Source organism: Oryctolagus cuniculus, chromosome 15 (genome assembly GCF_964237555.1).
Source record: "Oryctolagus cuniculus chromosome 15, mOryCun1.1, whole genome shotgun sequence".
Lineage (NCBI taxonomy): Eukaryota > Metazoa > Chordata > Mammalia > Lagomorpha > Leporidae > Oryctolagus > Oryctolagus cuniculus.
Window position 1 is genome coordinate 78,020,969 of NC_091446.1, and position 18,076 is coordinate 78,039,044.

At 59.9% G+C, this 18,076-nt stretch overlaps 1 protein-coding gene across 9 annotated transcripts in view; it reads left to right on the forward strand.

Moving 5' to 3' along the window:
• The window catches only part of LDB3 (LIM domain binding 3), a 62,226-nt gene that overhangs the window by 12,064 nt on the left and 32,086 nt on the right, over positions 1 to 18,076 (forward strand). For 2 of the 9 annotated variants that reach the window (XM_002718349.5, XM_002718351.5), the window contains exons 5-9: positions 1,718 to 1,740; positions 2,751 to 2,954; positions 4,923 to 4,937; positions 7,273 to 7,442; positions 7,953 to 7,989. In XM_002718349.5, coding sequence (XP_002718395.1) covers positions 1,718 to 1,740; positions 2,751 to 2,954; positions 4,923 to 4,937; positions 7,273 to 7,442; positions 7,953 to 7,989 — 449 coding nt within the window. Of the gene's footprint in view, positions 1 to 1,717; positions 1,741 to 2,750; positions 2,955 to 4,922; positions 4,938 to 7,272; positions 7,443 to 7,952; positions 7,990 to 13,509; positions 14,232 to 18,076 lie in introns of those variants that run through there. The other 7 variants (XM_002718350.5, XM_002718352.5, XM_002718353.5 and 4 more) reach the window with 5 other exon arrangements.

Sequence of the window (18,076 nt, forward strand, 5' to 3'; positions counted from 1 at the left end):
AGCATGCTTAAGCCAAAAGCAAAAGTTCCTGCTGCTATCCCGGGCAATGCAGGCAGGAAGGGGCAGCATCTCTGAGCTGGAAGAGCCTGGGGCAGCCTCCGCCAGGCCAAGGGCCACCACCCGGGCCATGTCCAGCAACAGAGTCAGCCAGGGCTAAGCCGCATGTGCATCCATGCTGAGGGCTGCATGCTCAGGGTCCCGTTCTTTGTACTCTGCTCATCGGGGCAGTGGGCGTCACCATCTCGATTTTATGAATGAGGAAACAGGCCGAGGCTGACGGCGACTTGCCCAGTCACCGTGCTAGGGAGAGGCAGGGTCAGGATTGAGCTCTGTCCTGTCTGGCTCCTTCCCTGCCTCCCTGAGCAGCTTGAATCCCCTGGGAGACGTGCAGAGGAGCAGACTGGGGTGCAAAGGCATCCTCTCTGGGGTAGGCATGGGAGGGCATCATCTCTCAGGCCACTTGGGCAAGTCTTAGAGCTGGCACTGGCTCCTCTCTGAGCTGCGTCTGCTGTAGGCACCCCAGCCTTGGGTTCTCAGGCAGAAGCTGAGCAGAGGACAAAGAACCAAGGCCAAAGAGGGAGCCCTCACCCTACCAGGCCAACACTGCCCTCTGCAGGGGGCACTGGGCTGGTTGGGGGTGGGAGGGTGGAGGCAGGAGCTGACTGTGCAGCTGTCAGCACTGGCCAAAAATGGAGAAGAAATGGAAGCTCTGTGCTGGCCCGTTCCGAATATAGCTCCGCTTGTGGCTATTTTGAGCCTGGAAGGACAGAGGGAATTTTATCAGCTCGGAGACGGTGGTGGACTTGGGGCTAAACAGGGCGACGGTGAAGCTCCCTGCAGCAGGGAGCCCCTTGGTTTTGGCCTGACTCCCCAGGCACCTGGCAGGGACTTGTCCAGGACTAAGTCAACTGGGACCCAGGCTCCCCCAGCCACAGCTCCTGATGGACAGACCCGGAAAGGCGGCAGGGTCTGTGGACAGAAAATTCTCTCCCTCTCAGTTTTGGACAAGGCCACTGGCAACTCACAGGGGATTTGCATGTACAGAGATCTGATGCAGACCATGTGGCCCCCAGAGAGACCCTGCTCCAGGAGGCTGCAGGAGTGGGGCCGGGTCCCCTTATGGGCTGCCTTGGCAAGTCTCAAACCCACACTTCTCCCCGAGATGCCTCACTCCTCCTCACTGGGGGGGGGTCCACAGTGCTGTTAGGAGTGAGGACTGCGCCACCCCCACCCTGACCCCCGTGCTTAGGAGGAAGAGCAGGTCCGGAACCACAGGTAACCCTGTTGTACATACATCCCATAACTCTGACAACCCCTCCCCCGCCAGCACCACTGTGACACCTGCTGGGGAGCAGAGCTCTGGAGCTGGCCCCGTGGGACAGGGCTGAGTCCAGAGTTGCTGTCACCTGCCAGTGGTGGCCACAGCAGATCCTGCCTCACTCCCCAGCTTCTTCTCGGGGGTCTACAGTCAAGCTGTGTCTACACGGCGTGAGTGCCAGGAAGATGGGTGTGAAAACCCTTTTCTCCGGCGATGCCGAGGGCGTGGGATTCCTGATCAGCCCTGCCTTGCTCGTTCCTTTCTCTTTGCCCAGTGAACTTCGAGTGGTTCTGCCTCTGAAACGGCCAGCCCAAGGAGGGGCCCGGTGCTCAGACCCCCACCCCTAACATGGGAACCCCCCTCTCACGGCCCTGTCTTTGCCCTTTCTCTCTTCCCCAGGTGGTAGCCAACTCGCCGGCCAAGTTAGTATCCAGGACAGCATGTGTGTGCGCCGTGTGCTCGCCCGGCATGCGTGTCTGTCTGGCGTGGACAGTGTGTGCATGTGTGAGTGCTGGTGCCTGTGTGCTCCTGGGTGAGCCTGCATGTACGTGAAGCTCAAGGAGGGGGCGGAGGCGGTTTTTTGGGGTGGGGGGCTGGGAGGTTCCGTCTGATGGTCTCATTTGTGCTGCAGCTGCTTAAGCCCCGCCGGCTGGCTGGGGGCGGGGTGCAGAGAGGGATGGGGATGGAGAGTGTCAAGCTGCGCCCTGGGGACCTTGCAAGCCTGAAGAATTGGCTGTCCTGCAGGGAACCCCTGCGAAGGCTGTGCCTGATCTTGTCTATGTGCTCCCCCCATGAGACTGGCTGGTGGGCCACACAGCCATCTGGACTTCAGGGGGCCCGGGAGGCCTGAGCCCTGCTCTGAAGAAGAAGTGAATGTGGCGTAGCATCTGCAAGAGTTGGCCAGAGGGACCTCGCTCAGCTGCTGGGCCTGGAGGGGTGGGGGGTGCAGGGGCTGCTGCTTTCCGCCTTTGGGGCGCTCTGGACTTAGCTTGAGCTGTCGCTGCCTCTCACGTGGTCCGGCTCCTTCCCCTGTCCCCAAGTCCCCATTCTCCTGGCCCTGTTTGTCTCTGCTGCCCCTGCTGTGTGTTGTGGGGAGATCTCGCCATGCCTGGAGCACCTGCTGACCCTGGAGGTGGCTGAGGCTGAGCCAGGTGTGCAGGGGCTGGGAAAGTGGAGCTGGGCCAGAAAGACCTCAGGCATGAAGCCTTATGGAGGGGCTGAGGACTCTCCTGATCAGATCGGGCCGGCCCACCACGGGCATGAGAGGGACTTGGGTCACCTGCTTGGAACCAGAGCTTTGGCTTTGGGAGATCTCTCTCCACACCCCCACCGTCTGCCCTGGCCTTGACCTCCCGTGTAACCACCACCTGTTCCCTCTTCTCCCCCTCCCCCAACCCTCTCCCACCCTGCTCCTCACGTGCCCCTCCCCCAGCGCCGACTACCAGGAACGCTTCAACCCAGGTGCCCTGAAGGACTCAGCCCTGTCCACCCACAAACCCATCGAGGTCAAGGGGCTGGGCGGCAAGGCCACCATCATCCACGCCCAGTACAACACTCCCATCAGCATGTACTCCCAGGATGCCATCATGGATGCCATCGCCGGCCAGGCCCAGGCCCAGGGCAGTGACTTCAGCGGGTAAGCGCCTCCCCTCCTGCACGCGCCCGCAGAGGCCGCTGCGTGCCATCGGGACCAGCGCTCCTCCCTTGGCTCGGGCATCCTGGGGGCACAGGCCCGAGTCAGGGCCTTGCAGAACCTGGGTCCTGTTTTCAGAACCTACCAGCTCCCGGTCAGCTGTAGGAGAAGCTGGATACTACAGTACCTCCTGCAAAGTGCTTTTCGCGGCTGCTGTATATCTCAGGCTCCCCGAGGGGCCGGTATAGAAGGAGACACATGCAACCCTCTTTTTTTTTATTTTTATTTTTAAGAGAAATTTATTTGTTTGTTTGAAAGGCAGAGTTATAGAGAGGGAGGCAGAGACAGAGGCAGAGAGAGAGAGAGAGAGAGAGGTCTTCCATCTGCTGGTTCACTCCCCAGATGGTTGCAACGGCTAGATCTGGGCTGATCTGTAGCCAGGAGTTTCTTCCAGGTCTCCCACATTGGTGCAGGAGCCCAAGGACTTGGACCATCTTCCACTGCTTTCCCAGGCCATTACAGAGAGCTGGATCAGAAGTGGAGCAGCCGGGACTTAAACCAGCGCCCATATGGGATGCCGGCACTACAGGCCTCCCTCTTAACAAGAGAACGTTCTAGACACCCCCAGGCCTCTCATAACCAAGCCATTCTTGGTGTGCAGAATGGGGCGGGGCTGAGCTCTCCCAACCAGGAGAGTGGAAGATGTGATAGGTTTCTTGGTTGGGGCAGTGCCTCAGATCGGTCATCGCTGGAACTGTTGTAATTGGCCCAGCCGATGGCCACCTGGCCTCTGGTTTCTGACTTCGCCTGTGAACTGTGGCCGGGGTCTTCTTGTGTATGGACTAGGAAAAGAGTTGGTTGAAAATCACTGGCGAATGGAATGGCTAACAGTGCTGATATCAATGGGACCACTCTCTGTCTTCTCTCTCTCTGGCTTCTCTATGTATCTCTGCTCCCTGTCTCTCTGTCGTCTCTTACACACACACACATCTCTTGGTTTTTGGCTTGGGACTGTCATAATGGTGACTTACAGAACTGTCTGATTATCTCCTTGGTTAACATCTTATCTCTGGATCAGAATCACCAGCAACTCATGGCAGAAAAAAAAAATCTTAAAATGACAGCTATACTTTTTTCTCCAAAGCTAGGAATACAGATGTTATGAGGAGGATGGGGATTATATACATATCCCAGAGCCTGAGGATAATTTGCTGGGCTCTCCCAGTCCGGGGCTGCCCAGCCCGCCCTGTTGGGAAAGCAGTACTTCTTCTGGGCCACCAGGAGGCGGGAGCCACCCGCCCTGGAGCCGCACATCTCAACGTGCCAGGCTCAGAGCTTTGCAGAGCTGTGGGCGATGCTGATGAATTGAATCCCATCCTTCGAAGTATAAAATACGACCATGTGAGTTTAAAAACAACTATTAGCTCATGTGGACTGGGAACAATACGGCAGGCTGACTAAGCCCCGGAGCGCGCAGGGATTTCCTGCTAACATCTGTGTGCCACCCGTGCGTGCCCTTGGCGTGTTCTTAAACGCGTAGCAGCCACCAAAGGCAGGTGCACCGGGGAGTGTTGGGAAGACTGCTCTTCACTAACTCGGCTGGCGTTTGGTTTCACCACGAGGTCACCCATGGTTTTTGCAACATGATGCGCTCTTAAACGAACTGATTCATCTATGGCTTCTCGTCTCCCTCGTGCGCTCTCCCTTCCCCGCCTGTGAAAGCAGCGGCGCGGAGCTGCAGCGGTGCAGCTGAGCGACCCTCCCGGCCGGCCGGACTCGTTCCCGGGGGCTGCCGTTCATTGCCCTGGTTCCTTCCTCACTAACCGTTTTTCTTTTTCTCTCTCTCTTCCTCCTGCGCCCGCCCCACTCCCGTAACTCATTTCTGATCCTAACCCCGCTCTCTGTGCGCGCCGCCTCTGCCATCCCATGATGGACGCGCACTCACGGCTGGGTGTCGCTCTGCTTGGGCAGGGCGTCGCCGCTGGCGTAAGTAGCCCCCGCGGTGTCTGTCCCGGCGTCGTCGGCGTCTGTCTGGTCGCGCGGGACGGTGTGCGGGATTGGTGGGATGCGCGTGAGGACCGGTGGTCAGGCGCGCGGACTCTGAGCACGGGTATTCCTCACACGCACACGACACCCCCTTAGCCTAGGCGGGCACGAACTTGGCTTTTGGGGTGTGTCCGGGATAATGTCACGATGGCCTCAGGAATCAGAGTAATGACACTCAGGCTGCTGGGCCTCAGCCTGGGGGCGCTTCTCTGTGTTCTCCTAGCTATGCTGGAGAAGGGTGCTCCTCCCCTCTGGTGTACACTGGGACAGGGTAGTTGGAAGCCACATTGGGCCACTATTCAGGGTTCCAGGGAGGCAAGGGGGCCTCCTGGAGGCCACAGCCCTTGGCAGTTGGGTCTGTGGGAGCCAGACCTGCCGCAGCTCCTGTGGGAAGTGGAAGAGGGAGACAGATTAAGAGGCAGCGAACACAGTGGAGGAAGCAGCAGACATGACCTGGATTTTGTGGGGGACCCTGAGTGGTTTCTGTGGCAACAAGCGCAAGCTGGGAGTTGCAGCCGAGAGCAGCCTTGGTCCAGGGCCCCAGGACAACAGCACCTGGTCCATCCTCACTGCGTCTCTTCTCCCTCAGCCTCTGTGCCTAAACAGGCACAACCATTCCCTCAGCTCACAAGTCCCCCTTGGCACGGTTGGGCGGGAAGCACGGCCAGGAATGTGGAGTCCCAGGAACCGGGATCCCCTGGAACCGGGAAAGGAGCAGGAGACCCAAATGCCTTCCATCTGCCTGTGTAGATGGGCCCAAGAACAGGGCCCCGGCTTGCATCCACGCTGTCTCTCTCCACGGCTAGATCCACAAATCTTCCTTGCCTCTCCTCTTAGCGGACCAGGAGCCGGAACCAGGAGACATGGTTGTGCTTCTCTGTCGCCCGTTTCACCCAAACACCTCGGCGCTCCTTCCGACGCTGGAAATGGCTCCGCCTTCCCTCCCACTCCCTGGGCAACTGCACACTCCCATCCCGGCCAGCCCCTAGTGGGATCTACTGGCCTTCCCAGTTATCCCAGCCCAGGGTTGCTGGCACCTGTAGCTCTGTGGGGGGACCAGAGCCCTGACAGAGAAGGAGGGAGCAGCTCAGCCCCACCTCCATCACCTTTCTCCACCTCTGTTCTAGCCCACCCCTTGCCAGACCCAGGCCACCAGCCTTGGCTCTGCCCAGCTCCCAGCAGGGAGAGTGGAAGACACAGACATCGGGGAGGACCTGGGTGGGGACACAGTAGGGGGAGGTGGCAGGAGGGCTCTGGCCAGGGCACATCTGGGCTGGGCCGTCTCTCTAGCATGAGGTAGCCAGTCTGTGTGTAAGCCCCATGGGCACAGTGGTCTTTCTGAGCACCGGTGACTGGGGGGAGGGCTGAGAGAAGGGACCCTGAGTTCCAGTGCAGTAGACCCCTTACCTGCCGTAAGCTGGAGCGTGTCACCTGTCCTGTCTGGACCTCAGCTTGCCCGTGTATAAGAGCGGCTCCTAGTGCTGTGGCTTCCCCGTCTCTGAGAGGGTGGGGTGGGTGGCCTGCATCGTCTGGGCCCTTGCTGCGGCTCCCTGCCTGCCCTGCAGGTGCCCTCAGCTGGGAGGCACTGATCCTGAGGGGCCCTGGGCCCCTTCGGGCTCTGCTGTACAATTCACTTATCCAGCTGGGAGTTTCCAGCACCCACCTTGTGCCAAGACCGGGAGTCTAGGAGAAGATTACCAGGTCATCCCAGGAGGCGGTGCTGCCCTGGGCAGAGAGCAATGGCCTCCCCATGGTCCCATTTCGGATCCCCACCCTCCCAGGCCAGGGGCTTGGAGCACTGCTGCCTTGATTCTCACGCCACTCTTGTGGCTGAGCCTGGAGCTCCCACCCCTCCGCCTCCGCCTCTTCCAGGCAGCACAACCCTGGCGACTTCCAGTCTGGGTGCAGAGGAGCAAGGAGGGCAGTGGACCGGCCCTGAGGACGCCTCTGTCCTTGCCAAGCTGCTACCTCCTCCCTTAAAAGGGGTCCAGAAGCAAGGGGCTTCTTGCGGCCTGGACTTAGCAATGGAGAGGGGGAGGGGGGGACAGACAGGAGAGATCCAAGACCCCCCCCCCCCCCGTGTGGGTGACAGGAGCCACTGCCTCGCTGTGACCACCCTGAGCACCAGGACCCAGGCCACACTCGGGCCTCAGTGTCTCGGCTAGCAGGGGTTGAAGGCGTGATGGGTGCTAGGGAGGGGGAGGGACACGGGGCGGCAAGAGCCGGGTGCCCGCCCAGTCCCCCGCCCACACCCACACCGCTTTCTGCATCGCAGGAGCCTTCCTGTGAAAGACCTGGCGGTGGACAGCGCCTCGCCCGTGTACCAGGCTGTGATCAAGAACCAGAACAAGCCTGAGGATGAGGCTGACGAGTGGGCCCGCCGCTCCTCCAACCTGCAGTCACGCTCCTTCCGGATCCTGGCCCAGATGACGGGGACGGAATTCAGTGAGTGAGGGCCTGTGCAGGGGCAGGGGGCAGGGAAGGGAGAGGCCGGGGGACCTGGAGCGTCCCGGGCCTGACTCCACAGTCGGGGGGCCAGCAGAAGCCCAGGAGTGAAACCATAGCCCTGGATAAGCTGGCCTGCGTGGGTGGTTGGCAGCTGGGGCGGGAAGGGGAGAAACCTCTCCAGGGAGGCAGCCTTTGCTGCAATCCCGGCCTCCAACCAGGGGTGGCGCACTAACCTTGCAGTGTGACTGCCCAGGGCTGGGATAAGAGGACCTGCAGGCTGCAGCTCTGACCTCCCTCCCAGTTCCCTGCACTACCTCCTCTCGCCTCTGCCCGCCCAGCCCCGTGCCCAGCAGACAGGTTTTCCTTCCTGTAGTAGACAGGCTGGGGGGCAGTGACCGCGCAGGGCCTGGCCGAATCCTGGAGACTCGGTGCACACAGGGCCCCCCTGCGGCTTTTCTTCCCCAAGCTCCCTGGGAGTCCTCCTGACCAGGTCCTTTCTTCCCACAGTGCAAGACCCCGATGAGGAAGCTCTGCGAAGGTCAAGGTAGGTGCCTGGACGTGGGCTCCATAGCCTTGCCCTGTAACCCCATCCCTCCCTGGGCAGCCCCTGAGGCCACACAGCTCAGAAAAGAACCTCTCAGGTGCATGCATTTGGAAAGCCCGGCCCGCAAAGGGCTGCGCGGGCAGCCGCTGGCTGGGGGCAGCTGTCCCGGGTCAGCAAGGTGGATGCCGGGAGCTGAGGGTGTCCCCCAGGCCCAGGCTGCAGAAATGAGGCTCTCCTAGCTCCGTTCCTGGGCAGGGGGCAGGGCTGCTTTGGCCTTCTCAAGGCTGTTGAGAACAGGGACACCTCTGTGTGTGAGGGCAGCGGGCCAGCGCCTTGCCTGCCACTCGTCTCAGGGCCTGTCCCCCCTGGAAGTCTGAAGGCTGGGCACCTGGAAGCAGGCACGTGGAGGGCCACGCTGGCCGTGAACACCTGACCCCTGACTCCCCTGTCCACACCCGCACTGAGGCACCAAGTCTGTGACTTGCTCGAAGCACAACACAGCTGCTGCAGGCAGGACGCGCTCTGGGCCTGGTGGAGGGCATGCGCTCCTTATCCTTGGCAGGCTGAGGTCACAGCGCTCGCCTGCCGGCTGCTGGTAGCCCTGGCATGGGGGGTGGCGGCTCGTGCTGCCCCACTGGAACCCGGGAGGCCCTTCCGTGGCCAGGCATGGGGCTCAGTGTGATGGTTCGTTTGCTTCCAGTAGCCGATCAGTGGTGTGCCTGCTTTTCCTGGGATGGTCTTGGGGCAGGTGCACGTTGTGGCAGCCACTGTGTGAGGGGCTGGGGCTCAGAGGCGTGGTCCCACACTGGGCCAAAGTTTAGAAACTTGCTACTGAGCCTGCAGTGACCGCAGACTGCAGAGAAGCAGGGGGCCTCTTGGGCCAGCTTTGGACTTGATGAGGATTCTATTTTTGGACCTGTATGTGTTCCAATCCCACTCTTTGGCTGGGCATCCAAACCTAAAGCTAGGATCCTCCAAGGCCTGCTTGGCCTCTGCAGTCCTGGAGATGGTGCTTAACCCCCAGGTGCCTGCGTGCGTCTAAGCAGAGTGCACAGAGACGTTTGATTCAGCCCAAAAGCTGCTCTCTTGCTTTTGTGAGTCTGGCTGAGCTCTTACGCCCGTGGCGTCTTCCAGGTCTTCCACGTGCGCCACACACACCCACCCCCAGCCAGCAGCTCAAACATCCCGACGGTTCCTTCCATCCAGAGGCCAGCAGGGGGTCTCCTTCTTCTCCCAAGGCTTCTAGGCCCTGGCACCTTGTGGACTCTCCTTCCCTCTAAAGGGCCAGGTGTGATCAGAAGGGGGGTGGGGAACCGGTGGCGATCACAGTCACAGACAAGGCACTCTCTCAGAATGGGCATCAGCTGAAAGTCATCATGCGGGGGAGAGCACAGGGCGGAAGGGTCAGGGGTGGGCACCAGCCTTGTCCTTGGCCAGCCCTTCCGTCCTCTGCTCCTGGGCCTGTAGATAAGCAAGGAGCAGCTCAGTCCTTCTGTTGGGGATCCCGACGCCTCTCCCCAGCTGCCTTGGGCTTTCCCTATTGGGATGTCTAGAAAGAGGCCCCAGAGGAAACCCATCCTGCTTCCTCCGTCAGCCCCAGGCAGCTTCCCTCCGCAGGTGTCCACCCTCCTGCGGGGTTTGTGCTGAGGGTTAGCGGGCAGAAGCCCCTTGCTCCCATGCATGCTCCTTGCTTGTATTCTGGAGGGTGTCTTCCCAGGCAGCCTGTGCCCTGGGGTGGGTGTGCAGCAGTCCAGTTCTGCTCATGGTTAAAGCCTGAAGTGCTGACTGTGGCCATGGTCGTGGCGGCTCACCCACAGGGACACCGAGTAGGAGCATGCTGTCCCCTTGCTGGGCCCCAGCTGGTCAGGAATGCTGCCCTGTGGAGGGCTGAGCCACACCTCTGGCCACGCCCACTGCCAGTTGGAAGCAGCATTCCCAGACCCTGCTGAGCCAGGGTTGGCTGAGGGTGGCTGCGGCTTCCTCTTTCTCTTCCCAGCTTAGCGAGGTGGCAGAGGGTCTCTTGGGCAGGCTCAGTTTCCCCAGGATGGAGTCTCTGGGAAGCTGCTTCTTCCTCCGTGTGGCTGCGTGGCCGGGCAGTTGGTGGGGTTGTGGAATGAGTAGCGTCAGGCGATCTGCACCAGGCAGGGGCACAGGTGACCTCCAAGGCAGATGTCCTTTCACACGTCAGGCCAACCCTGCAAATTCTGCCTCACCTCTGAGCAGACTCCTCCCCACGGCCCAGAGTCCCAGGGCGGCTCCCAGCCCTCCCCTCCTCTTGGGTCCCGCTTCCTGCTGGTGAACCTGCTGCCCGGCAGCACCAAGCTTCCCTCTGAGCCTCTGGTGTCCACTGCTGGCCAGCCGCAGGCAGCTTCTCCTCTGTAGGGACCCAGCCTTTACAGGTGAGGTGGGGGCGGGGCTGACCAGTGCAGGCATCAGCCGTGGGCTTGGCTGCCTTCCCAAGAAAGACCCCTGCACCTGAGGCTGGTTTGAACTCTCCGACTCGCTGTCTAGCAAGCTGTAGGTGAAGCTGTGGTTCCCAGCTTCCCTCTGGGGTAGCAGGTTGCAAATGGGGCCTCCATCCCCAGAGCTGAGCTTCCAGTCTTGGAGTGTCCAGCACAACTTCTTTCTGGTGTTTAGAAGGCATCCGGGGTCCTAATGGCTTTGAAGGTCAGGTTCACACTGGGCAGCCCTGATGGTGGTGAGTCTGGCTCCATCCCAGGCTGGGTGCGAGTTGATCCCACTGCTTGGGGGTAGCCATCCTCGAGATCCCAGTGGGCAGCCCAGACATCCACTACCCTCTCGCTGTGGCTCAGCTGCCTGCAAGTGTGGCCTGTGCAGCAACACAAAGACCCTCCCAAGCCCCTCTTCTGTGGGGCAACCCCCGCCTCTGCTGTGCCGCCAGGAGCCTAGACTCACTGACTCTGCCTGCTTCCTCCTGCAGCCCCCTGGGTGCCTCCAGTGCCCTCTGCCCTCCCTTGTGCAGGCACTCGGCTCTGTGCCTGCTCCAGCTGCCGAGCTTATGTGGCTGACTGTCGTGGTGCCGGCACAGTGCAGAGAGGGATGCTCAGAAGGAGGCGGGAGCAGAGGTTACTGTGCGCTCTCAGTCCCTGGGGTGGGGTTTGGCCACCCTTGCAATTTTGGAAACCACAGATGGTGAGAACAGGACCCCCCACCCCACCCAGAGGGCCAGAGTACCAGGAGTGCTCTTGCCTTTTCTCTCTCTTTCTTTGTCTCTCTCTCTTCTGCCTTCCTCTGGCTAGCTGGGAACTGCTAAACGGCTCCAAGCACAGCAGGCTAACTAGACTCACTGATTCCTCAGTGCTGTCCTAACCCTGTCCCTGAGCTGTCACACAGCCATAGTGGGGCTTGCTAGGACTGAAGGGCAGCCGCTGTGACTGATTCTATACCTGTGTCCTGGGTGGTCTCTGTGGGGTGGTTGTGGTTATTTGGTAGTAAGGCTGTGTGGACCCTGCCCCAGGGCCTTTGCTCATGCTGTGCCCACCCCTTCACCCTGACCCCAGCGAGGCGGATGTGTGGCAGGGGAAGAAGATGCCTGGCATTCATGGTTCTGCCGCTGAGGTTCTCTGTGGCTTTTGACTATTCGGGCGACATCTCTTGGTGTAAGGAAAGGTTGAACCAGACCCACGTTTCCCACATATGTTAGCAGTGGGTGCCTTTTGTCAGTCCTGCATGAGGCCCAGTGGTAAAGGAGTCTGCCATCGGGGGAAAGATGGGGACAGGGGTGGGGGTGGGGGTAGACCGATCCCTGCTGGCCGTTACTGTGCAGAGATAGGAAGACCAACACTGCCTCATCTCCCCATCTTTAAAGACCTAACGCTGGTGTTCCAAGTCCCTTTTTACATTTAACATTGAATTTTGAGATCACTGCCAGCTCACATGCCATTGTAAGAAATAACACAGAGGGCTCCCCAAGGCCAGTACCCGCTTTGCCCCCGTGTTGTGGTTTCTCAGACCACAGCCCAGCACCATAGTGAGAAGGTGCCCTGGGAGCAATCAAGACACAGAATATTCCATTAGCAGGCCCAAGGACTTGGGCCATCTTCTACTGCTTTCCCAGGCCATAGAAGAGAGCTGGACCGGAAATGGAGCAGCCGGGACTCGAACCGGCACCCGTATGGGATGCCAGCACTGCAGGCAGTGGCTTTACCTGCTACGCCACAGTGCCGGCCCCACAGAATTGGTTTTTAATCATTGAGTGCAATTCCCTGGGAATTCATCCGAGGTCGAGCATTCTTAATCCAAAAAAAAAAAAAAAAAAAAAAAATCCAAAATCTTAAATGCTCCAAAATGCAAAACCTTTGGAGTGCTGTCATAATGTTACAAATGGAAAGCCCTCATGTGACAAGTCACAGTCAAAATGTGGGTGGCACTAAACACAGTTACACAGTTACAGTACGTTCCAAGGTTGTGTGCATCTGGTGCCTGTGAAACATAAAGGAGCTTCATGCTTGCACTTGGGTGCCATCCCTGGACAGCTGCTTATGAATATGCATGTATTCCAAAGTCCAGGAGTCTGACACCCGAGACACCTCTGAGCGTTTTGGATGAGGGATGCTCAGCCTGTGGTTCATTCACAGTTCTTTGTTGTTCAGCATCCGCTGTGTGGATATAGCGAGTAATTTTTAAGCCAAGTTTTAAACTCTGTATGGGTTCAAGGCCCTGTGTTTGTGGCTGGATGTGGCCCCTGACTGCCCTTCTGCACTGGGGTCTAGGGACTGTTAGGGTTCCCTGCAGCCTGCAGGGCCTAGGATTGTGGCATCTGTGGCACTAGCCTTTCCCCGCCGCACTCTCTCCTCCATGTCCATGTTTTGGCCTACTGCTTGCTGCTTCACATTGGGCCATCTCTGAGCAGGTATGCATTGAACTCCGAGAGCCCCCACGCCCCGCTCCGAGGGAGGTGGTGGGAAGTCCTCTGTATCTGTGACAGTGGCCTTGAGAGTATGTGTGTACACGCGTGCGCACGTGTGTGCCAAGGCAGTGCTCAGGCCTGGGTGAGCAGGGGGCAACCGGTGCTGTGTGACTGAGGGACTGTGTGCTGGGGACTGAGAAGGCCCGGCCAAGGTCAGGGCAGCACAGGGAGGTGACAGGTCCTGCCCAGTAGGCCTCCCCCTAGGGGATGGGTGCTCCTTCTTCTTGATGCCCAGCTGGGGACAGAGACCACGCTAGAGAACCCACAGCCAAAGCAGCCCTGCCCAGCCCCAACCTCACAGGCCAGGGAGCCTCGTCTGGGCCCAGCCTGCCCCAGGCACCACATCCCCTTGGCATCCCAGTACAGGGGCTTCGTCCCCTCCATCCCAGTCCCTGGGTCTCTGGTCTTCCCCCAGCTCAGACCTGCCCACCTGGAAGGCAAAGCTTCTCCGAGCCAGGTCTCCTCCCTCCCGTGCCCCTGCCCCAGCTCTCACTCAGGGGAACAGTGGACACATCCCCTAACCCCTCTCTTTCTTCCTCTCTTCTCTCTTGCTTTCTGTCTTTCTGTCTCTGTCTCTGTCTGTGCCACAGGGAGAGGTTTGAAACGGAACGTAACAGCCCACGTTTTGCCAAATTGCGCAACTGGCATCACGGCCTTTCAGCCCAAATCCTTAACGTTAAGAGCTAAAAGGCTGCCCGGACCCCTTGGCCCTGACGGGCTGGGCCCCTTCCTCCCCCCACACAGATCTGGCATGTGAGCCCCGCGGTGATGCCTGACCATGTGTGCCCGTGCTGGGGCCCCTCGGGGAGCCAGCTTCCCTGCTCTCTGCCCACCCTGGAGCTGACGGCTGAGGCCCAGTCCCCCGCAGCTCTGCACCCGCCCCACCCACACCCCCACTAGTCAAGCCTCCGCCCCCCCTGCACAGGCCTTAGCTATAGACCAGAGAGGACATGGTGGGGTTTGCTGGCGTGGCGCCCCAGAATCGAGGGGAACGGGCTGTACTGAGGTCTTGTACCCTCAGCTCCTGGCCTCGTGCCATGCTGCAGAGAGCTGCCTACCGATCAGGTCTTGGGAAGAGGCCCACTCCCTAGCCCTGTGGGCTTCCTCCCTGCCCTGCAGAGCCCCGGGCAACCCAGCACTGGGCTCTCTGCAGAGGAAATGGCAGCCCAGGGTAGTTGAGGCAGAGACCCCTCCCAGCTGCGGTGAGATGGGGCGGGCGCCCTCCTCTCTGTGCTGTGTGTGCAGCTCCCTAGCGCTCTCTCCTGTACATATAAAGCATGCTTGTTCTGAAATAAAGAGGATTTGAAACGAACCGCACCGAGCCCCAGTCATGCCGTGCCTGTGTCCGTCCCGCCCGAGAGGGGCCGTGAGGTCAGTGTCTGGGTTGGAGGTCAAGTGTCTGGGTTGGAGAGAGGAAGGCTCTGCCAGAGGAGGGGCAGGGGCACGGCTTACCCCTGCCCTCACCCAGGGCTCCCCGCCTGGGCCGTGAACCCAGGGAGAGGGTGGAGGGTCAGAATCCATGCCGGAGTCTCGTGGGCAGTGTGGCTGGGGGTACCCAAGTGCCCTGATTCTGCTTCCCACACCAGCTGTCAGCAGCAGGCCAAGCCGCCCTCCTCCCAGGCAAGGCCCTGTACCAGGAAGGGGCTCCTGACACTCAACCAGGGCCCCAAGGTGAGGGAAGGGCTCAAGCTAGCACACCTGGATGACTTGGCAGTTCCCAGGGGGACCCTAGGGGGCCAGCCTGGGGCACAGGGGCTGGATGGAGTCCTGGCTGGGTCCTGCTCGGGGTCTGGGAGGGTGGGGGAGGCCTCCCTCTGGGTCTGGCTCTTGGCCCCCACCCACCTGTGGCCTTGCATTTGTCCTGAGCACTGGTCAGGTGGGCTGGTCAGGGCAACAGCAGCCCCAGAGCTCCCAGCTGGGCCAACAGGTTCACATCCTCCCACGCTGTGAGCTTTGGCTCCCCCCTCCATTAGGCTGCTCCCTGATGGTGTGGAGTCCCAGGCTGAGAACATGAGAACCACTCCACTGAGCCACTGAAGGCAGACACAGGCGCAACCCTCGGGACCTCCCTGCCTCCTCTGAGGCCAGGTGGCCGGAGCCCTTCTCCCACTCCTGCTGCCTGGGTGTTGGTTTTCTCTCTGCCTCCAGGCACCTGGAAGGGCCGGCTAGCAAGACTCCCTCCTGTCCCCCTGCCCTGAGGTTCCCAGGACCCCTTCCAGCCTGGTCCATCTTGATCTTCTACCTCTTGCTGCCCCTAGAAGTCTGATGCCAGGCCCACGTTGGGGACCCCACGACCTTCCTCCAGGCATCCTGCAGCACACTCATGTTTGGCTGACCTGTTTCTGAGGACCCATAAGGCCCAAGCATGGGTTATGGGGCAGAGAGAGGTCCCAGGCAGTGTTCAGCCTGAGGCTGGCAGAGAACCCAAGCCAATCACTCAGGAGCTAATGGGCACTCTGACCCCTGTCCCCTGTTGGAGCCCCCTTGGAACCACCCCTGCAAAGACTCTTTATTTGATTTCTGATTGCCTGGTGCCTTCCCAGTTCCCCCAGGCCCGTGTGGGCAGTGGCTTGGGCGGCCCCAGGCTGGGGATCAGTGCAAGCAGGATGGATGTCCTCATTCAGCACCGCACACCTGTGGACATTTGTTGCACTTGGGAGCTGTGGGTGCTGCAGCAATCAGCGAGGGCGAGTGTGGCTGTGGCCACATGCAGGGTTGATCATGTCGGGTCCAGAGACAGGAAGGCCTTGAGTGGAGGATCAGAGATGTCTTCCTGGAAGAAGAGGTCAGTGTGTTTGGTCTTCAGGAGTGGTTTGGATTGGGGGTGTGTGCAGACAGAGAAGGCTGGCCAGGTGCTCTCAGCAGAAGGTGCAGAGACGCTGACGAGAAGAAGGAATGTTCCAGAACCCTGAGTTAATCATTTTGGCCAGAACAAAGGGAATGCAGAGGAGGTCGTGGTCTGGAGATGGGATTTTGAGTGCATTCTAGAGGCAAAGTGCAGCTTGCAAAGGTGACGGGGTGACCTTCACACTACAGCCGCCAAGGTGTCCCCTGCATCGGCCACAGCATCATCAAGCCCCTGCAGTTGTGCCGGGCAGCAGCCTTCCTGCCACGTGGGGTGGCCAGGGCTCCCAGGAGCAGCCAGTTCCAGGCTGCAAGATGGAATGAGACCAGTGGGAGGCAGTGAGAAGCTTCACGGCCAGCTTCTGCCTGGCCCTGGGTCATCGCCCAATCAAGGGAGCTTTTTCACACTCTGTAACTTTCACTGACACAAGCGGCATCATCACCCCCACAATGGCAACCACTCCCCCTCAGTGGCAATCACAACACCCCAACAGTTCCTACCTGAGCCCTGTGATTACAAACCCGGAGCCCCGGAACCACCAGCCATGTCATCCCTATCTGCTCCAGACACAATGCCATTGTGACCAATAATAGCGTCCACCAAATCAAGGGCCACCATTGGCAGAGCAAGGACAGGAGGTGAGCTGAACAGGGCTTGGTAGCCTGGCTGTGTCTTTCCTGTGGCCACACCCCCTCGCCCATGCAGCTGTGAGTATGTGAGTCTAGTTTTGGTTTGGCTTTTGCTTACATGTTCTACGTGAGTTGTGATCAAGGCAGGAAGCAGCTGGAGAATCCTAGACCAGCCTGGTGTTGGTGTCACAAGCATTGTCTTTGAGACTGAAGCCAGGGCCACAGCAGTTCACTGCAGGGCTTGCTCTCGGGGCGCCCCCTTTGGGGGTTTCTGGGAGCTCATGGAACTTCAGGCAAGAACCCAAGATTCTTCGGGATGCCTTTCAACACTTCTCCGGCCTTCCCTAACACCCTGGCGGCTTGGTGTCGGTGGGACAGTGGTCCTTGCTAGGCTGCGGCTCAGCAAGAACCCCAGGCTGCAGACTCCTGCGTGCATGCCCTTGAACTCGTGGTGGTAACTTTTGTCCCAGCCCTGTGGTTCGTGATGATTTTTCCTAGAGGTCACATCCAGCTCCACCTTCAGCCCCTGGAACCCAGGTCCATTTGGAGCTCTGGCTGGGGAGAGCTGCAGGTAAGCTGGGTGACAGCAGAGGGACGAGCAAGAGGGGCAGGCAAGGCCAGTGTCCTGTTTGTCCTACAAAACACTGGCACCAGCACACTTCCAGCATCACCCCTGTCCTGTGCCATGTCCTCAGTTCCTCCCCACTACCCCACCCCACCCCCAGCCCAGAGTGAGATAGAGCCAGGGAGAGCTGGGGCAAGGAGACCCCATGTCCTGTGTAGCCTGGGTCTTCCTGGATCTGACGACGCCACGAGCCAGCTCTGCAGCACGGCTTTGAGAGCTGCATTGACTTTTCACAGAAGGGCCAGTGACAGCTGCAGGTCTGCGGGCCAGGCTGCCGGAGGCTCCCCCTCCGACCCTTAGGCTGCAAAAGGCCTTGGTAGGATGTGGCCACTGCCCATGCCCATTGTTGAAGCCTCCCACAAACTCCAGGGGGACAGTGGTGCTGTCTCCCACAGGGATGTCAACCCACACCCTTGCCACTTCTCCAGCTCTGTCTTTCCCCGCCCTCTTGATCTGTTTCCTGCCTTCTCCTTCCATACACTGGCTGGCATAGAAAAGGGAGGCTGGACATGCTTTGGCAAACAGCTCCTGGCCAGCATGCATTCCCCTGGCTGTAGGACAGACCTTGGGAGCAGCCTTGCTGCTCCAGTGTGGTCCCTGGGCCAGCAGCACCTGAGCGCTTGTTGGAAAATGCAGATTCTCAGCCCATCCCAGACCTCCTCACCCAGAAGCTGCATTGGCAAGAGATCCCTGGGTGATCTGCGGGCACCTGGAAGTTTGGGCCATGTCGTGCTGAGGGCTCCAACCCTTCCGGACCACCTGACAGCTGTGTGGTGTTTTGCCAGAGCAACCTCCCTGGACCCCAGAGTTCTCGTGCATGACGCGAGGCCCCTGGGATTACCGTGGTGGTCCGGGCAGACGGAAGGGACCAGATTCAGGAGGGGGGTGATGCTTATTCTCGGGTCAGCACTCAGCATAGGGAAGTATTGTTGCTCTAGTGACTGCACATCAGGATCACAGCTTCCGGTGGCGGGATGAGGGGTGGCGGGGAGCAGCTCCTTGGCTGATCACAAGAAGGGATTTCTTTCTTTCAAGGCTTTAAATCAAAACGACCCTCA